At 37.7% G+C, this 20,301-nt stretch overlaps 1 protein-coding gene across 2 annotated transcripts in view; it reads right to left on the reverse strand.

Annotated features, from left to right (window-relative positions):
- Positions 1–20,301, reverse strand: part of Phf6 (PHD finger protein 6) — a 56,273-nt gene that overhangs the window by 16,869 nt on the left and 19,103 nt on the right. For both annotated transcript variants that reach the window (XM_087902486.1, XM_048450328.3), the window contains exons 4-10: positions 20,028–20,161; positions 19,733–19,776; positions 11,463–11,629; positions 11,172–11,315; positions 9,160–9,264; positions 5,533–5,666; positions 272–398 (exon numbers count right to left, since the gene is read on the reverse strand). In XM_087902486.1, coding sequence (XP_087758612.1) covers positions 272–398; positions 5,533–5,666; positions 9,160–9,264; positions 11,172–11,315; positions 11,463–11,629; positions 19,733–19,776; positions 20,028–20,161 — 855 coding nt within the window. The remainder of the gene's footprint in view (positions 1–271; positions 399–5,532; positions 5,667–9,159; positions 9,265–11,171; positions 11,316–11,462; positions 11,630–19,732; positions 19,777–20,027; positions 20,162–20,301) is intronic.

Consider the following 20,301-nt stretch of genomic DNA (forward strand, 5'->3'; position numbering starts at 1 on the left):
TGTAACAATATTGAGGAATAAATAGGGATAGCTTATTATTTCACATTCTGACGATAGTTACTGATAAAGTAGATAGCTTGTGTTTATGCTTCTAAAACTGATCAGCTTAAAAAAAAACAAACATAACTGTGCAGGCCTAGACAATCCTCAGCATTCTGGCACTACACTCGTAACGCAATACAATAGGATTAAAATTCTTGCTGCACATTGTCTTTCTGTTTCAGTGTACATGGTATTCTCACAACAGAGCTCATCAAATCAACTTCCATACCTAGTTTCCATTAAGCTGCTGCTGGGTTAGTTGCTGATCAATCGCTACTCTTCCCCGGCTTTTACTCTCTCGCTCCTCATCTTCTTCATCTCGCTCATCATTTCCACTATGGTTTTTACAATAGAGTCTACAATGACAAAAGACAAACATCTCAAAATCCTTTGTCGAATGCTGATGAGAGTATAGTGAAATCATCACTAGCAGAGGTTGGTTCCCCTATAAACCATGGGTTTCCTCATTCACACTTAGTACCATGAGAGCCATCACCAGGTAAGGGCACCTGAGCATAAGCCCACATGCTGGAAGGAGACAACGGCCTCCCCAAAGCCGTTGGTCTCCACGTGCATATACAATGTCACACATGTGCCTCCAACAAATAAATAGAAGAAAAGAAACAAATTTCTTTTAAAAAATCATCTTTTCTCGATACTCTGGAGGGCTATTCAAGTGTGAGGTCTGTTCCAGAGTGTACACCCTATTTTAACTTTCAGGTAAGCAAATGAACTAACCCAATGTTACAAATTTACTTCAGTTATATAATTTACACTCACATTTTGAGAACTATAGCTTTAAAAAATATTTACTTTGTGTTTTCTGGATGTATGTGCATCCAGAAACCAGAAAAGGACACTGGATCCCTTCCCTCAAAGAGCAAAAAGTGCTCTTAGCCACTGAGCCATCTCTCTGGCCAAAGAATAATTAAAGGTGCTTGCCCGGACCTCCAAATGCCCTTCTTTAATCCCCAGGACCCACATGGTGAAAGAATAAAAGTGAGCAGACAGACAGAGAGATCTATTCTCTACACCCTGTGACTTTCTGCTTGTAGTTCATGACACAGCCTTCCTCAAGGTCCTCCGGTGTCTCTGCATCATGAGCGTCCTCCTTGCCGTCTTTAGGAATCCGTTGTTTCCCGGCATTGTACTTGGCTATCTCTTCATCTACACTGGCCCTGCCAATTTCCTTTCATTTCAGAACACCAACCCTTTTAAGATGGCATTGGAACAGCTTGTCAGCTGCAAACTGGATTTGTCTACTACCACTTTATGTGGTCCTCTCTCACTCCATTTCATACAAACCAGGAATAAAGCTGAGTTTGATCAGCTTCAGTCTGTCAATCAGGATGCTCTATAACTGATTCTGTCCACTTCTAGGGGTATGTGATTTCCAACTGTCCCCCTAATGATGCAATACTTAAATTATATGATTAAGGCAGCAGTGCCCAAGGCAGAGTTAGTCCTTGTATATGTAGGTTTCCCCTTGAAAACAAACAAGTGGTTGCTGGAGTGTTTTTTTTTCTTAATATTGTGCTGTTCCAGCAAATATTAACTCGAATACACTGTATATTTGAAAGTCATGAAGTTTTTAAGGGAAAATGATGTAGGTGGCTTTTGATAATTAGTTGTGGAAGGAAGAATGCAAGTTCAAGGCCTGAGTAGACAACTTAGTAAGACTCTGGCTCAAAAAAAAAAAAAAAAGAAAGAAAGAAAAGAAACAAGGAAAGAAGAGAAAGCTAAGGATATAACTCAATGCTAGAGTATCTATCTAGCATGTACATATTCAATTCCAAGAAACACACACACACACACACACACACACGCACACACGCAGACACAATCATAGAAAAGGTGATCTAAAGAAAAAATGGTACATGCACTCAATAGACTTTTACCTAGCCAGAAAAAAATGCATTGGTATTGGTGCAGGAAAATGGATGGAAGTGGAGATCATTCTGTTAATTAAGATCAGCTTCACAAAGACAAGTGTGTGGAAGCTAGGGGGTAAAAAGACCGTGCAATAAAAAAAGGAGACTATTAAGGATGGGGATTGGAGGGCTAAGTGTGATTAAAGTATGTTACATGCATGCTATAACGAACAAAACCCCTTTATACAGTTAGTATATTGTAGCAAGAAAAGAAGAGAAGAGAAAAGGAAAGAAAGAATGGGAGAAGATGATGGTGGTGGGCTGAATCAAACTCGGTTTTAGGTAATTTTTACAGCAAAGATGGAACAGTGCCCCCTTGTGGTCAGTAGTGGATAGAGGGCCCAGCAGAAGCCAGAGGCCTGGAACCAGACCAATGACTCATTGCAGCAAAAACTTTCAAGATGCATGGACTAAAAGGGCACACTGTGTGACTCACTGTGACATGTTGTGGCTTCCATGACGAGATTTCCCCTACTTTTCTCCCTTTCTTTTCTTTTAGATTTTATTTTGGGATGATCAGGGGCAGAGGACGGGATATAATGGAACAGGGAAATGAATGGGATCAGGATGCAGGATGTGCAATCCACAAAGAATCAATGAAAAGATTTTAAGTACGTTATTTATTTCTCACAAGGTTTAAAACCAACACTGGAATAGAACAGATGGTAAGGATGGGCTTGAAGTACTATAATTGATTACAAGCTATGTGGGGTTTTTGGGGTGACAGGGTCTCATTATGGTGCCAATGAGAACAAGCAGTCCTAGAGACAGACCTAGAACTCAAATGTAGCCTAGTTGAGCCTCAAACTTATGGTACAAGTGATACCAATTTGGGATTTTTTTGTTCTGTTTCACTGAGGCAGTTTTATAAAGCCCAAGTTGACCTCAAACTCACTGTGGCTGCAGCTGCCCTAGCACTCCTGAGCCTCCAGCCTCCATATTCTGACCTTGAACTTGCTATGTAGTAGTGCATGACCTTGAACTGCTGAACTCCTGCCTCCACATCCTAAGTACTGTATACACAACTGTTTTTATGATATGATAGGGATTGAACTCAGACACAGGGCTTTATGCATGCTACGCAAGGTAAGCCAACCCAGCACTGAAATACTTTTATGACAGCTAAAAAATTAATCTAAATGTCTAAAACAGGAACCAATAAAAAGCCAATTAACCCATACAATGGAAAACCACACAACCATTAAAATTGTTGTGAGTTGTTTAGTGTCTCAGATAGAACAAATGGAAAACAGATTGTAAGCAACTGCCTCCCACATCTGACATCTTCCCTCTGTGTGCCTTATAGGAGAAGAATAACTAGCGATCTTATTTAAGCTGGAATTTTGCTACACAGGGCACACCAATTTACTAGGGACAGAAACTATGCTGATTACTACTAAGACTAACAGAAAACTGTCAACATTTTTGGATTTGCTTAACTTTATATTGGTGTCTAGATTAATTTGGTGACTAGGTATCTTTTAATGCCAAGTTCATCTTATTAAGAAGTATAATATGCTTCATCTGAGCGCTTAGCAAAATGCAATTGTTTTTAAAATTGGTTGAAGTTGAGGAGCGGGACTGAGGGGGGGACATTTTTCCTTCACATTTTCAAACCAATTATTACTGAAATTGCCTTTTAAAAGGCATCTCATGCAGTACAATCTTACTGTGCTTTCATTTATTTTCCTGAGTTTAAACTTGATTCCTTTGCACTATACATTTGGGTTGGGGTGTGTGTGGTGCTGGGAATGAAACTTGGGGCCTCTTGAATGTTCTAGTCAACTGTGCTACTACCACTGAGCTATGATGCAGCCCCTTTCTTTTCTTGTTGCAAGAGCAATTGAAGGTAATGCTGGTAGCTGGCACCTTTGTCTTGTTCCTAATCTGAACGAATACATATGCTCAGTCTAATTGTTCCATTAGGGATGAGTATGAGCAAGAATCACCTCAAGTTTGCTCCTCATTGCAGCCCTACTGAATTGGAACATGTCTGGTAGGTTACAGACATGGACATTTCCAAAGAGACCCAATCTGCATCTGTAATTCCGAGGCCCACCTTGAATCAGGGGTCACTGCTCTTTCCCTTCAACATTAAATAAACTATTTGTTGTTTTCTCCTGGACACCCTATTATGATTCTTAACTTAGCAAAGGTGCCATTGAGATGATACTCCAAGGTTCTGAAACTGACACTCAAAGTTATAAAGTGGCCTTTCATCCATTTACCTGGAAGGTGATGACTTGATTTTTCTTTACTAATTTACAATAGACCATATGAACACTTATTTTCCAATTTTAAACATCGGATTACAGAGCTGGGTTTATGTTTATAGCTTATATTGACTTTGTGCAAACATATGCACTGATGAGACAGGTACAGTTTGTTGATTTGAATGGTTTGTTATTACAGTTAAGCAAGTCTTACACAATAAAACAGAAGTCTTCGATCTCTTGTTAGCTCTTATATAATATTTGCATTATCTGTTGCTTAGAGGCCTGAGAGCATTAGCATGTTATATGTACACCCAAAGGGCTTGATGACTCAATGTGCAACTGCTTTTTCCACAAACAAGAGACCCAGAAGTATGTTTAATTGCATATCAGTTATTGTTTTACTGCATTTTAAGTCCACGGAAGTGTTTCACAACTCTCAAGGGCAAATCAAGTTCCAGGATTCCTATCAAATTCCTTCTCCATCTGATGAAAGGAATGGAACTATTATAGACACACAAGTAAGTGGAAGACCAATTACAAAAAGTGACGTTCAATCCCAAATTTCAGAAGATATTCTGTCTCCCTCTCTTGTGCGAGGACTGATCTTCATACATACCAAGCAAGTACTTTAATCCAAGTACATCAAGCAGAAGCAGAAAGGAGACAAGATGAACGACCATGCTATTGCTGATGAACCAGGGGAAAATGGTGGATAATCTCAACTAGGGTGCAATTGTGAAGATAAAGCCAAAAGACGTCTTGGAAGGCTAGACAAGGTGTACATACCTTTAATCCCAGCACTAAGGAGGCAGATATGTGTGATTTCAAGGCCAGCAAGGACAATCTTGTTTTAGAAAAAAACAAAACCAACCCTAGAATTTATTTCGGTGCTAGAGTGCTTACTTGGCATGTGCACAGCAGAACACCTGTGCCATGTTTACCTTTGTCTTTTCCATCTCAGCTCCAGCAATTTTGTTTTCTGTTTTTAGCAAAATATCAAACACTTCTTCCACAGGTTAGGTTAGCTCTTTCATCTAGATGCTTACATAATGTATAATTGAGCATTGACTTGTCTGTCATTTACTTAAACAGTAGAGCTGTTGGGAGAGCTTAACAAACTAAGTTTCCTAACGACAGTCTTGTGCCTGAGTGATCACCAGTGAATGACCAGCGCATACAGTCAGAGAAAAATGCTAACCGTAGTCCTCATTCATGATACAATAGCATCAGTGTTCTAAAATTGCCTGAAACACTGTTGAAGCATAGAGATGAAGAAAGTAGTGCATCTTTCTAAGGGCACTAACTTACTGGCATGTTAATGAAACAGACAGTTGTTATCTTACTTGTAAATTCCTCGTGACATATTTTCAATGTATTTTGCTTTGTCTTGTACTCCACAGTGGTAATGGTAGGTTTTAACACAGGCTTTTATTTCGCATCCAATAGTAGCACCAGGCTGACTGCAAAGTGTGCATTTCTGTTTAAAGAAAAAGAATAATTAGAAGCAGTATTTCAAGGTGTAGGCAATCTTATTTATTCTATTTTAAGTATATTTTAGCCAACTACTTCCATTTCTCCAGAAACAGCAGCCAGGAGCTGGTGAAATGACTCAGTGATCACGAGTATTTGCTGCTCTTTCAGAGAACCAGAGTCCAGTTCCCAACAACCATGTTGCACAGCTCACAAATGCCTGTAACTCCAGGTACCAGATACCTACGTCTGGTCTCCATGGGTACCCATATCCATGCGTGCATAATGCACACACACATACACACAAAAATAAATATTAAAAAATTAAAAAAGCAGCAGATATTTTCTACTAAAAAATACACCAAAAAGCACATTTATATAGCATATAATCAAAGCTGTGACAACATATATGGTTGTACTATAAATACAGATGACACTCCTTAATTTTGCCAAGCACAAAAATAACATTAGGTATTTTAGTGGTTTGACACCTTTTCCTTCCTGAAATCATATCTTTTCTTATTATGATTGGAAAAAATGAGAAAAACAGGAAAGCAATTCCTCCATTAGGAGGCTCACTACTAAGTTTTCAGAATGGCGAAGAGAGACTTATGGGGCTGAAATCTTTTCAAAACTTCTCAGCTTTTCCTAAATAATACTGTGAGATTAACAGGTGCCCACTGCAAAAGAGGTCTCACAGTACAGTAAGTCTGACAAACAAGAGGTAGGCAAATTGTCTTTTCCCAGAATGTTTCATAGCCCTTCTCCAGGATAGGGGCATAGTAAATAGCCTACATATTCAACTGCAGTTAGGCTTTTATGTTTAGAGTGGTGGGAAAGGATTATGATGGACTAATTTCTATTGGAGTAGACACAGGGACTGCTAGGTTAGCATTTACCCTAACATTTAACAGAGTCGTACAATAAATTCATCAAGAGAACTGAATTTTTGTCCCACTCACTTATTTATTTAGACTTCTGTCTAACACAGCCCCACCACACAGGAGGATAATGTGACTTTCCTATATGTTTAGTACTAAGGATTTCAGCTTCAAAGTAACCAAATTTAACAACCAAATGAGCTGAATCTAAAAAACAGATAATTGGGGCTGGAGAGATGGCTCAGAGGTTAAGAGCATTGCCTGCTCTTCCAAAGGTCCTGAGTTCAATTCCCAGCAACCACATGGTGGCTCACAACCATCTGTAATGGGGTCTGATGCCCTCTTCTGGCTTGCAGGCATACACACAGACAGAATATTGTATACATAATAAATAAATAAATATTAAATAAATAAATAAAAACAGATAATTGTCACATTTGAAAATAAGAAGTTCCACAAAGAAAAAGTCATTTCTAGTGGAGCTGGACAAGGACCATAAATATCTGAAGCTACCACATGAAAGAGTGAAGGAGAATTTCACGACAAACTGACCACCCCATCCAGGACCAGCCATGATATACCCGATAGGTAACCCAGGGGAAGATATAGTCCTTCTTGTACAATATATAGTACAATAGTATGGCCCCAAGTGTTGAAACTGAATCTATTCATGCCCTTATGTGTAATTCCCAGTTTCTTTTTAAAAATTATTTTATGTGTTATGAATGTTTTGCCTATATGTATATATGTATGCATGTATGTACACCACATGCATGCCTAGATCCCTTGGAACTGGAGTTATAGTTGAGTACCATGCAGATGCTGAGGATTGAACTTAGATCCTCTGTAAGAGCAAAGGACTTAACTGCTGAGCCAACACTCCAATCCCTTATTTAATTTTTCAATTGACTTACATTATTTTTTAAATCATTTTAATATTTATATATTTATTTTGTTTTATGGTTTTGTTCATTTATTTGAAACAGGGTTTCTTTTTTACTATCCTGAAACTCTCTCTGTAGACCAGGCTGGCCTTGAACTCAGAGATCAGCCTGCCTCTGCCTCCAGAGAACTGGGATTAAAGGCATGTGCCACCCTGCACAGTCTTTTATTTTATGTGCATGGGTGTTTTGTCTGCATGTCTTTCTATGCACCATATTCTTGTAGTGCCTGCGGAGGCCAGATGAGGGTGGAGGGACCATGGAATGGTACTTTAAAGATGGCTGCAGATCATCATGTGGGCGCTAAACATTGAACCCAGCTTCTCTTGAAGAGTGGCAAGGGCTCTCCTCTCTCCAGCCACTTATTTTTTCAAAAGATTTTTAATCATGTATATGTGGGGTATCTGTGTGCAGAAACATACACATGTGAGTATAGACACCTGTGGAAATCAGAAGAGGGTGTTGGATTCCCTGGAGCTAGAGTTACAGAGAGTTGTGATCTGGGTGTTGGTAACCTAACTCATGTTCTCTCAAAGACTAGTACATTCTCTTTACCCTTGAGCCATCTCTCTAGTCTCTGTAATTCCCACTATAGATAGAAATATGGAGGATGGACAAACAAGTTTAAAAAGCAAACAAATGTATAGTTTGTGTTCTTCAACAAGTCAGAGAAAGTGAGATAGAGGGGCTGGAGAGATGGCTAAGCAGCTAAGAGTACTAGTTGCTCTTTCAGATGAACCAGGTTCAATTCCCAGCAACCACAAGATGCTTCACAATTAACTGTCTTTAGCTCCAGTTCGAGTACCCAATACCATCTTTTGACTTCCTGGGCACCAATGTGCATGAATACATGTAGACAAAACACCTATATACATAAAATTAAAAGACAGCAGAGACTGGAAGAGGAGGCACTGGCCTGTGTTATGTAAGGGATATATGAAGCAAATGTAGGGGCCGGAGAGATGGTCACTTTTGCAGGGAATCCAGGTTTGGTTCTAACATCCACATTGTGGCTCACAACCTACTATAACTCCAGCTGTAGGGAATCTAATGTCTTTTTCTGGCCTCTACAGGAACATGCAGAAACATGTATATACAGACACACACACCTAAAGATAAAATCTAAACAGGGGAAAAAACCAAATGTAACAATTCACAGGAAGACCACTCGGAATCACTGTCCACCGGCCTAGCTTCAGGGTCAGAGAAATACTGTATCTCAAAGGCACAAGGTGGAGAGGGGCAGGGTAGGACATATGACATCTGACTCTTGTTTCCAAATGCACTCACATAGGCATGAGCAACCCATCCCGCACCCCCCCACACACACATACCAATGAAAAACTTCAAGCAGTAAGAATTAAAAGCACAGGTGAAATAAGTGCCATAAATTCTCAGTGACTGATGAATTGGAATAGAGGAAATTTTTCACAACAAAACTTGAAAGAGGTTTGCATTCCACTGGCCCTCCACATTCATCAGCTGTAACGTTGTACTTCTTAAAGCTACTGACCAGTAATCAGGTATATTTAAAATTATGAAGTATTTCATATTAAATTTCTGCATAACTGAATAAATATGGGATTTGTCCTAAATTTAAAGCAGAATCAAGGGTATCATGGCACAAGGCAATATATATATATATATATATATGTATATATATATAAAAATCACAGACCATCCTTTTTCCTCGTTTAATCTCCTGAAGTACAGTTTTAATATCAAAATCTCCAAATTCTGCTCTTGATGTTGTTGTGAGCTGGACAGTGCCAGAAGAAAACAACTACAAAAGAAAAATGTAGAACATAACCACTTAGCAGTTCTTATAAGAAAAATTTAAGCAGTGCAGTAACAAGTCATTAATTTCTATAACTCCCAGAGCAAGATTTTGCCTAAATAATCAATATCAACTCAAGTATTTTAAATATTTTCATGTCTCATTACAATATAAACCAAAATGGAAATAAATAAAAACCCAAAGAAGACTGCCAATTGGAGCTCAGATTAAATAACCTGCTTTAAATAACAAAGATCTCAATGATACTATTACCCTGTTTGTCCAACTATTAATATTTCCAGAAAGTTTTGAAAAACATATTAAATTGGCAACCTTCAACTAGCAAACAGATTAGAATCCTTTTTGATATTGTATTTTCAAAACAGATATATATCTAAAATCTACTCCATGAGGGTCCTTGGAGAGAACACATTTTGAAAAAGAAAATTTTGGGTAAATCTAGTATGTACTATAATCCAGAACTTCTGTTTATTTGGGGTGATATGGTCTTAATTTTTTTATTACACTGTATATTTCTATATGAGCCACGACATGTGGGTAGGGGTCAAAGAACTTGCAGGAGTCAGTTCTCTCTTTCTGCCACACAAGTCCTGGGAGCACAAGTGCCTTGCCTTTATCTGCTGAGCCATTTCCCAGGCCCAGTTACATTTTGAGACAGTGTCTGACTATGTGTTCAAGGCTGGTCTTAAACTCAAACTTGAGATGTTTTCTCTGTTTCAGCTTCCCAAGTGCTGGGCTCATAGGCTTGTGATTTCACATCTATTAACAACTTACTATATAAATAACTTTTCAAAATTAATCTTAAGTGAGATGACTAGTTCAATACAACCTCGCTCAAAAGATAAATCAGACCAGGATATAAGGATGCAATAAGAGAATCTCTCCAAGAAATTTTTGAGTCTATTAGGAAAGATAACATTCATAAACAACTGCAATACAGAGTGCTAAGTACTATAACAGTGATATTTATTAAGTTATATGTTGAAACCCAAGGCATTTATAAACATTCATATTTAATAAATGATTATAAAGATGAAATTCTTATAATTATAGAGTATTTTGATATGGTAACTATAATTAGTATTACTTCAAATCCTGTTTTTTTTTTTTAAAAAAAAAAAAACCTGAAGTATATTACCATTTGGGGCCAGGAGGTGGCACACACCCTTTAATCCTGCACTCAGGAAGCAGAGGCAGAGCTCTCTGGGCTCAAGGCCAGCCTGGTCTGCAGAGCAAATTCCAAGAAATCCAGAGCTACCCAGAGAAACCCTAGCTCAAAAAAACTAAAAGATTTGGGAGCATAACATATTTTTTGTGATGTTTTGTATTAATTGTCATCTTGACACAATCTATAATCACCTTGTAGACAAATCTCTGGGCATGTCTGTGAGGCAATTTCTAGATTAGGCTGAGGTGGGTGGCATCACTGCATAGGCTGAAGGCTCCAAACTGAATAAACGAGAAGCAAACATTAACTGTTCTCTGCTTCTTGACTGTGGATTCAATGTGACCAGCTGCCTCATGCCCCAGCCATACCACCACTTCCCTACCACAATCCAAACTGAACAAACCCCTCCTCTTTTTCTTTTTGTCTTCTTTCCTTTTCTTTCTTTTTGTCTTTTGAGACAGGGTCTCAATATGTAGCTCTCTGGTCTAGAACTCAGATAAGTGTCTGACTCTGCCTCCCCAGTGCTGGAATTAAAGGCATGTACCACTACACCCAGCCCAAATTCTTCCTTTCTTAAGTTGCTTTGCTCCGGCATTTTGTCAAAGCAATGAGGAAAGTAACTAATACTTCACTATGCAAGGATCTAAAACAATATTTGAAACAAAAGCACTAGATTTTATTACCAGCTAAAAGATTTAAAAAAAACCATAAGAACCATGCCTACCATGCATTTATAATGTGCGGCTGCCTTCTTGGCATTAAATATATGCAACTTCCCTCTTGCTTCATTTTCTTCCTCCCCTACATGGCAAAATCCACATTTAGGCCTGGTGTCATTAGGACTGCTCCTGTGTGGAGACCTATCCCGCTGTAAATATAAAAGGAAAAAGACTCATTTTAAAATGGATTCAAAGCTTATTAACACTTCAAACAATATATCTTACCTGTAGACACAGTTTAAATGGAACTATTCATGTTCCAACAAACGAGAGGAATTCACTAGTTTTCTACTTACATAGGAACTACTTTCCATTTCGTCTGTTCCATGGGAAGATGTAGATCGGGTGTCTTCTGTCAGCCCTTTAAAATTAGTTTTCCTTGGTCTTCCTTTGCGACTTTTCTTCTTAGTCTTTGGAGATGAGGGCTCCAGTTCATGCTCATTAAAACTTTCTTCTAAATCAGCTGCTCAGAAAGAAACCAAAGCTTTACATGGATCAGCTTTAACAATCAGCACTAGGTCCATGAGGTCTGCTAGGTCTGGGAACTCTGCTTCTCATTAGCATGAAATGGGCCCTGGAAATGCAGAGGACTGGTCTGGGGCATATTAAAAAGAGCACAATCCAATGTTTCAGATAATTCAATACATAAAGTTTGATCATAATCTTTGTAACCTTATTTCATTTGATTCTGTAATTCTGTAAAAATAAGTGTTGTGATACTGGCTGTGTGGCTTTTCGGCATCATTACAGTTATAATAAAATAATCTTAGACATATTGACCACATCTCAAGAACTTATTAGACACACTTGGCAAAAGGCAACAGCATTAGCAGAGACCTTAATTTCCATCACTGCAGTTCTATGGACAGCACTGATGTATACAGTTCATCCATTGTGATAACTGAACAAACAACTCCAACTTTAAAGCCATTTATGACTGAACTAATTGATGAATAGTTAAACATATCTTAAGTACAAAAAGAAACTCTAACACAAGCAATAAAAGGCCATTAGTGAGTTAGTTGCATGTACTTTCATTAAACTCTTAGGAATTTTATAACTACTTTAACCATAAATGATAAAAACATTCTACAATTAACAGAAAGTATTTCAGTCAGTTATTCACCATAAATATTTATTTATTAAAGGACCAAGATATGAGGATATGCAATGGTTTGGTGGGTGAAGGTGCTTGCTGCCAAGCTTGACAACCTAAGTTCAATCCCCAGAATTGACATGAAGACAGAAGGAAAGAAACACCACGAAGTTGTTATTGTCATCTGTTGTTTGGCACATACATGCATCATACATAGACACAGTCTTAGTAAACATTTTTAATATGAGTACTTATAAGATAACATATTTAGTATTAAGAATGGTATAAAAACCAAACATTAATTTGCCTTGGGGTCAACCTATAAGTTTTAGACAAAACCTTCTACTAATACATTCATTGGTTTTCCTTTAGTATGTTACTGACTGCAATTCTACAAACTAATTTCTCAATGAGAAATTGTATCAGCTCTTATTCTCAGACACCAATATCTTTCTTAGGATATACATTCATGATTCATGATAGGGAAAAAGAACAACTCATTTAGTATATGTGAATACATATAAACTCAGGGATAACACTAGTATTAGATTATAAGGCAGTTATACCAATTAGTCCCAGAGAGTGAGGTGAGAGAATTTTTGAAACCAATTTTAGGTCCAGAGAAATGGTGGCTCAGCAAGTAAAAGTGCTTGGTGCCAAGCCTGACAACCTAAGTTCGATCCCTAGGATTCACATGATGTAAGGAGAGAACTGACTCCCACAAGTTGTCCTGTGACCTCCATATGCACACTGTGGTATGCATATGGCCCTCACACACACACACACACACACACCCGTAAGTGTAGCAAGTTTTAAGGTAATTTTAATAGCACCTTTGTACTCTTTAGTGTTTTAAATAAGCAATGTGCTGCTTTTCTAATCATAAGAATGAGGATTCTTTTTCCATCACTTATGAGAATGCAAGTTAGCACAATTTTTATTCTACTTTACTTTTTTACCTTTTAAAAAAAATCATTTTTATTTTATGTGTTTGGATGTTTTGCCAGCATGTAATGAGACTACCTGTGTGTCTGGTGCCCCAGAACTAGAGTGGTAAACTGTTATGAGCTACCATGTAGGTGCTAGGAAGAAACTCGGGCTCTCTCAACAGCAGCACTTCTCCAAACCCCCTTTAAACTGTTTTGAGATAGGTTTTTACTTTGTAGTCTAAGCTGGCTTTGAATTTATGGCATTGCCCGAATACCTTGACTTCCTGAGTGCTGGGATTATAGGTTTGAGTGACCATATCCATAGCCTAAAAATGATCTTAAACAAACCACCACTCATAATCATAGCTCCTTATAGATAATCAAATGTTTAGGGATTATAAGCTGCCTATTAATGTACTTTTACAAACATAGACTAGTAACAATAGTTATAAGTTAGAGATAGTTGCCATTATCAATACTCAGCTTTTAAAAGATTTCTTTTTGTATTTGTATACAAATGTATGTGCACATTCATGCTGGTTTCTACAAAGGCCTAAAGAAAATGTTGGATCCACAGGAGCTGGAGTTAGAGGAGTAACAACCTGATGTGAGTACTGGGGACTGAACTCGGGTCCTCTGAAAGAGCAGCAAGTGCTCTTAACCACTGATCCTTTCTTCAGCCCCAAATTTATTAATTTAAAATTTTTTGAAGTTGTGTCTCTTTTTGTTGTATGTGTATGCGTGTTTTGCCTGAATATATGTCTGTGCACCAAGTATATCAGTGTCTGCAGAAGCTAGAAGAAAGTGTTAGACCCTCTGGAATTGGAGTTATAGACAGTTTTTAGTTGCCATGTGGGTGCTGGGAACTAAACCAAGGTCCTCTGTAAGAGTACCTAGATCTCTGAATTGCTGAGCCCTGTACTTATTGCTTTTAAAATGCTGCTTTTAAGAGGGTTCAGAGAAATAGCTCAGGTTCAGTGGGTAAAGACATTTGCCATTGTGCCTGACAATCTGAGTTTAGTCCTTGCATGTACACATGTATGCACAAACACAAACGCACAAAAATAAAGAAAAATAATTTAAAAAATTTAAAGGCTGGTCTGGAGAGATGGTTCAGCGGTTAAGAGCACTGACTGCTCTTCCAGAGGTCCTGAGTTCAATTCCCAGCACCCACATGGTGGCTCACAACCATCTGTAATTCTAGTTTCAGGAGACTTGACACTTTCAGACCAATGCACATAAAATAAAGTTTAAAAAAATTAAAGGCTGCTGGGTAGAGATGGTGCATGCCTTTAATCCTAGCACTCGTGAGCCAGAGGCAGGAGGATCTCCTGGAATTCAAGTCCAAATTGATCTACAAAGCAAGTTCTAGAACAGCCTACGCTGTTACTTAGAGAAACCCTGTCTTGAAAAAAAGGGGAATAAACAATATAGTTCCTACTCAGATACATACAGGAGAAACATGTAAAGATATAGTGCTTAGCTAAGCATAGTAAAATATATCCATAAAACTAGCACTCAGGCTGAAAGCAGCAGGATCTTGAGCTGGAGGCCAGCATGGGCTACAAAATAAGACCCTGTTCCAAAACAGCACAACTAGACAAATTACATAGGATTTAATTCTGTTCATTCTTGCCCATATTTAATGCATAAACTTCCCACTAAGAATAGAAAAGTTTAGAAACACTAGTCAGTATCACACATAGCTACCACAGTAGATTATGCAAAGAAGGAACATCAAGCAAAATTCTACTGATGTTGTCAAGTCATTGATCTCTCAAAGCTTGATCTCTATTGCTTTGTAAAAGGCCAGATATCTTTCCATCCATACCACTTAGCTAAGCCATAACTTCTCAAGCTTGATCTTGTTAAAAGACAGTTCTTTTTAGAAAGTCAATGTAAGACTTAAGATTAGACACTTTTAATAAACTCATAGATGTTGCTCATCCTGCTGATCTATACACTACACTCTGGGTAAAAAGGATCTATGACACTCACTTCTTCCTCTCCCAGTTGCTAACAACTACCAACTCTCCTGCTCATGTTACCTAACACAACAGGCTTTCTTTAGCACACAGCCCTTCTCTGTTCCAACAGTCTTCATTCTGGCTAATTTCAACTGACCATATGGGCAAACTAGCCACTCAATTACATTACCTTCAATGATGTCCTCCATCAAGCACCCAATTCCTAAAGTCAGACCCTGATACCTCAGTATCACCTAAAATGCTTCCCTTTATGTAACTTTGGGAAATACTTGTTTGCTTTCCCAGCACCCATATGGTGGTGGCTTACAACTATCCAGAACTCCAGATCAGGGAATCCAGAGCTGCCTTCTGGCATCCACGAACACTAGGCATGCATATGGTACAGGCATACATGTAGGCACCTAAAATAAATTCCAGAATATAAATATAAACATATACTAAATACTAAAAAAACAAAAAGGCCTGATAGTCTACAGAAGTATATCATGAACCCAGAAACTCAAGCCAATTTGAAGTTGTTCATAAAGTATGAAATATAATTAGAACTCTCTCACTCAGCAAAAGGAACTCAAAATCATTCTAGTTGGGTCTTTGAGAGAATTCAGGCAGTAAGGGCACTTGCTGCTTAGGCTAAAGACATGAGTTCAATCCTGAATTACATATGATAGAAGGAGAAAACCAACTCCCCAAAATTGTTTTTTGTCACACACACACACACACACACACACACACACAGGCTCATACTAAATAAATAAATGTAAAAATAAGACAATTTTTAATAACCTTTCTTAGTATGCCCTGTACTGCAGTGGCTTTTTTTAAATCACTAGATGGTACTATTGGTTTCAGCAGGCCAGAAAATAAAATGGGAGCCAGCTATATTAATCAGCATATATTAATCATCTTTAAGTACCTCAAGTATCCTGTCCCAGTATATTCATATACTCATATTAATCAGATCATGAATCTTAATCCTCAGCTCTTAACACAGATGACTACACTAATCATAGGCGCTGTATAGATACACTGTTAAAATCTGAAGGAACTGAATGATGGGAAAGCTTCCTTACAATGGTTTTCTTCCTTTTTCATATAGTGTTAGGTTAGAACCCAGAGCATGGCACATAACAAGCAAGCCACTTTCCACTGAGATACACTGCCAGCCCCTATTGAGAATCCTTCACAAAAGATTTTTAATTAAGAATTCTAGAATTGAGTGAAAAAAATAGAAAAATAGTTGTATGGGATTTTCAATCACACTCTATCACCTCGAAAGTATTTGTTCTTATTGCTTATCCGGTCATTTCCAAAGAGGCCAGAAGAGGGCACTGGATCCCCTGGAGTTGAAGTCACAGGCAGATATGTGCTACCAGATAAGGATGCTAGAAACCAAACTTTAGTCTTCTAGAATAGCATTAAATGCTCTTTACCCTACAAGCCATGTCTCCAGCCCTATATTCTCCTTTCTAAGAGCACACAAAAAAGTTTGTTAAAAATTCATTTATTTTTACTTATGTATATGTGTGTGCCTCCTTATCTACATTCACTGTTGAATTTATACTTAACTATTATTTTAATTGTATGTATTTGTAGAATATTAGCATAATAACTCAATACATGGATATAATGTATGATGACCACATCATAGTTAGCATGTGTAGTTATTAAATCATTTGTTCCAAAAATTTTAATTAACATTAAGTATGATGCATATTTCAGTGCACATATATGATAACTGTATTTTTAAGCACCACGAATTAATATGGACTTCAGATGTGAAAACAGTATGGTTTTCTATTGTAAAAGCAAAGTATAAGAGATCAGAAAGGGAAACCAGTTTATTTATACCAGGAATCAGGTAAGTGGATTTTCTAAAGATTTATTTTTAGTGTGTGTGTATGTATATGTTGAGAGAGAGGAATGTAGTTAGGTGTTCATGAGTTCAGGTGCACATGGAGGCCAGAGGAATCAGACCCTAGGAACTACCCAACATGGCAGTTGGGAATCTATTCTGTGAATTCTAATTGGTTTTAATAATAAAAATCCAAAGTCAGGGTAAATGGTGAAAGATCAGAGAAGTAAAGAAGCCAGCCACTAGAGAGACTTTTAAACTCTTCTGAATCCTTAGACTGAAGGGGCAAGATCCTATCTCCACGAATCCTCAGACTGAATGCCTTGAGTTCCTATCTCCCCCTGCCTTATATTCTTCTCTCTGCCCAGCCATATCCCTTCCTGTCTCCACTTTTCCCTAGTTTTGGGATTATAGGTATGTGAGTCTCAAGTACTGGAATTAAAGAAATGGGCCAACACTGCCTGGCTCTGTTTCTCTTTTGGACTGGATCAATTTTGTGTAGCCCAGGGTGGCCTTGAATTTACAGAGGTCTGTCTGCCTCTGCCACCACTGCCACCACTGCCTGGCCTCTACAGCTAAAAACTAGTGGCTAACTATGCACTCCGATTTTAAGGCAAGTTTTATTTGTTAGATTACAAACAAAATATCACCACAGGAATCCATCTCTGATTCTTTTCAAGAAGGCTTTATATCTCTCCAGGCTCTAGCTAAGTCTTTAAAAAGATTAGCAACAAGTCAAGAACTTTTGGGAGGCAGGGGCAAGGAAATCTGGCTACATAATAGAATAGCAAAAAAATTTAAAGACTAAGTCCAAGCTAAATGAAAAATTAAAATTAATCTGAGATTGAATCTCATCCATTTTATACTGCTAGTAGACATTATCAAAACCATCTGTTTGAAAAGGTTTGAGCCAGGGGTGGAGAGGGGGCTCAACAGATAAGAGCACTAGCTGCACTTCTAGAGGAACTAAGTTGGATTCCCAGCACCCACATGGAAGCTCACAAGAGTCTGTAACTCCAGTTCCAGGGGACCTGACACCCTCTTTTAGCCTCCATGGGCATAGGATATGTTCATGGTATATAGACATGGTGCAGACAAAACACCCACACACTTAAAATAAAACAGAAAAAGAAAAAATAAAAGGTTTGACCCAAGTTAGAATCCAACTTGAGAACTAATTTCCTCATGCTTTAAGGACCAGATGCAAATTAGCTAACAATATGTAATGTAGGAAGGTCTTTTTTTATGTGTTGCTTTTATTGGTTGAATAAAGAAAACTGTCTTAACCTTTTGATAGGGCAGCCCTTAGGTGGGTGGAGTAGACAGAACAGAATACTGGAGAGAAAGGAAGTGTGGCAGACGCCATGGCTCTCCTCTCCGAGACAGACACTGGTTAGACTCATGCCAGTAAGCCACAGTCAAGTGGCAATACACATTAATGGAGATGGGTTATATGAATATGTAAGAGTTAGCCAATAAGAAGTTAGAACTAATGGGCCAGGCAGTGTTTAAATGAATACAGCTTCTGTGTAATTATTTCAGGGCTAAGCTAGCCGGGAGCCAGGTGGGATGCAGCCCACTCCCCCTCCTTACAACATGATTAAACTAGTTTTATAAATTTAAGTAGAAATAAAATAAGCTTCTATTTTTAAATCTTAGTTACTTGTAAAGATATCTATTTTTCTTCTTGAAAAAAATAATACATCTCCACATATTTCTCAGTGAGGGATGTGTTTTTAAATTCTCAGTCAATATGCAAAATCATGAATAATTCTAAATTTTTCCCTACATATATCTACTTATGATAAAGTCTGACTGATAAATTAGAGACAATAAAGCATTAACAACAATAACTATTAATAAAACATAAATATATTGTAATCAAAAGTAACTTAGAACTTGTTATTTTTGGAAGTTTCTACTTAATAATTCTGGATCGTGAGAGCCCAAAAGTAAATGAAAACAATGGGAAACAAAATCATGAATAAGGCTACCACAATGTATTGAAATTTTCCTAGAACATATGCTGATCCAAAGTACATTAGTATTCCTACACTCACATTGTCTATAATAGCTAATGAAAGCAAGAATCCCAATTAGCACCCTTACAGAAACATCACTGTTACCACTGTTTCTTCCTAATGTGACATGTTTTCAATACATACTTTATAAGATCTCTGAGGTAAAAATTTTCTTTAAAAATAAGCTCTTATTTACATTAGTTTGGTCTAATGATGTCCCCTGATGTGGGACTACCCTCTGTATACCATTGATTAATAAAAGAAGCTGCCTCAGTCTATAGCAGGGCAGAACATAGCCAGGCTGGAAGAGATATATAGAAAGAAAGTAGGTGGAGTCAGTGAGATGCCATGTAGCCACAGGAGACAGATGGTGGAACCATGCTGGTAGGCCATAACCTCCTGTTGATGCACAGATTAATTGAAATGGGTTAATTTAAGATATAAGAGCTAGCTAGAAATATGTATAAGCTAATAGGCCAAGAAGTGTTTAATTAATACAGTTTCTGTGTGAACTATTTTGGGTCTAGGTGGCCAGGAAATGAACAAACAACCTCCGCTTATAGTCCCCAATTGTAAGATATTTAATAATAAACCCAATCTTAAGAAAAACCTTAACACATCACCATTCATATTTTATTTACATTTCTTCCTGAAACATGAAACTGACTGATGAGACATACCTTCAGAGTTATGTGCCGTTTTCTTGTGTTTTCGACAATAAACCCTGAGGGGGAAAATACAAAATCATGAACTAAATTAAATCCAGTTTCCAATTTATAAAATGAGCAGCACAGTCCACCCCATTCATAAACTGAATTTTTTAAATCTCACTGTTAGACTTCCTAAATCATTTCTTTAACTATTACATATCAAAACAGCCTTTATAGTGACAATGAAATGCTTTGAATGAGGAGAAACTATAAAAGCTGAAGGAAAGTATGATTGCTTTAAAACAAAGCAAAATGAAACAGTTACATGTAAATGCCTTGTGAAGGTTTCTCTCGGATCTGAGCTTTATCATGCAATGCACAGTGGTAGTGGTATGTCCTGTGGCAGGTTTTCACATCACAGCCAATTGTTGCTCCAGGACAATGGCACAAAGAACACATCTAAAGAAAAACAACAAAACAATATTCAAATGTGAGTTTGCTAATACTGTCACAAACAGCTGAGGGGCATTCCAATTTCTGTCAGAAAAAAGCAAACTGGTTATTGAAAAGAATCTAATTTATATTAGTTTTCTTATTTT

The sequence above is a fragment of the Myodes glareolus genome, chromosome X (assembly GCF_982192425.1).
Source record: "Myodes glareolus chromosome X, mMyoGla1.1, whole genome shotgun sequence".
NCBI classification, from domain to species: Eukaryota; Metazoa; Chordata; class Mammalia; order Rodentia; family Cricetidae; genus Myodes; species Myodes glareolus.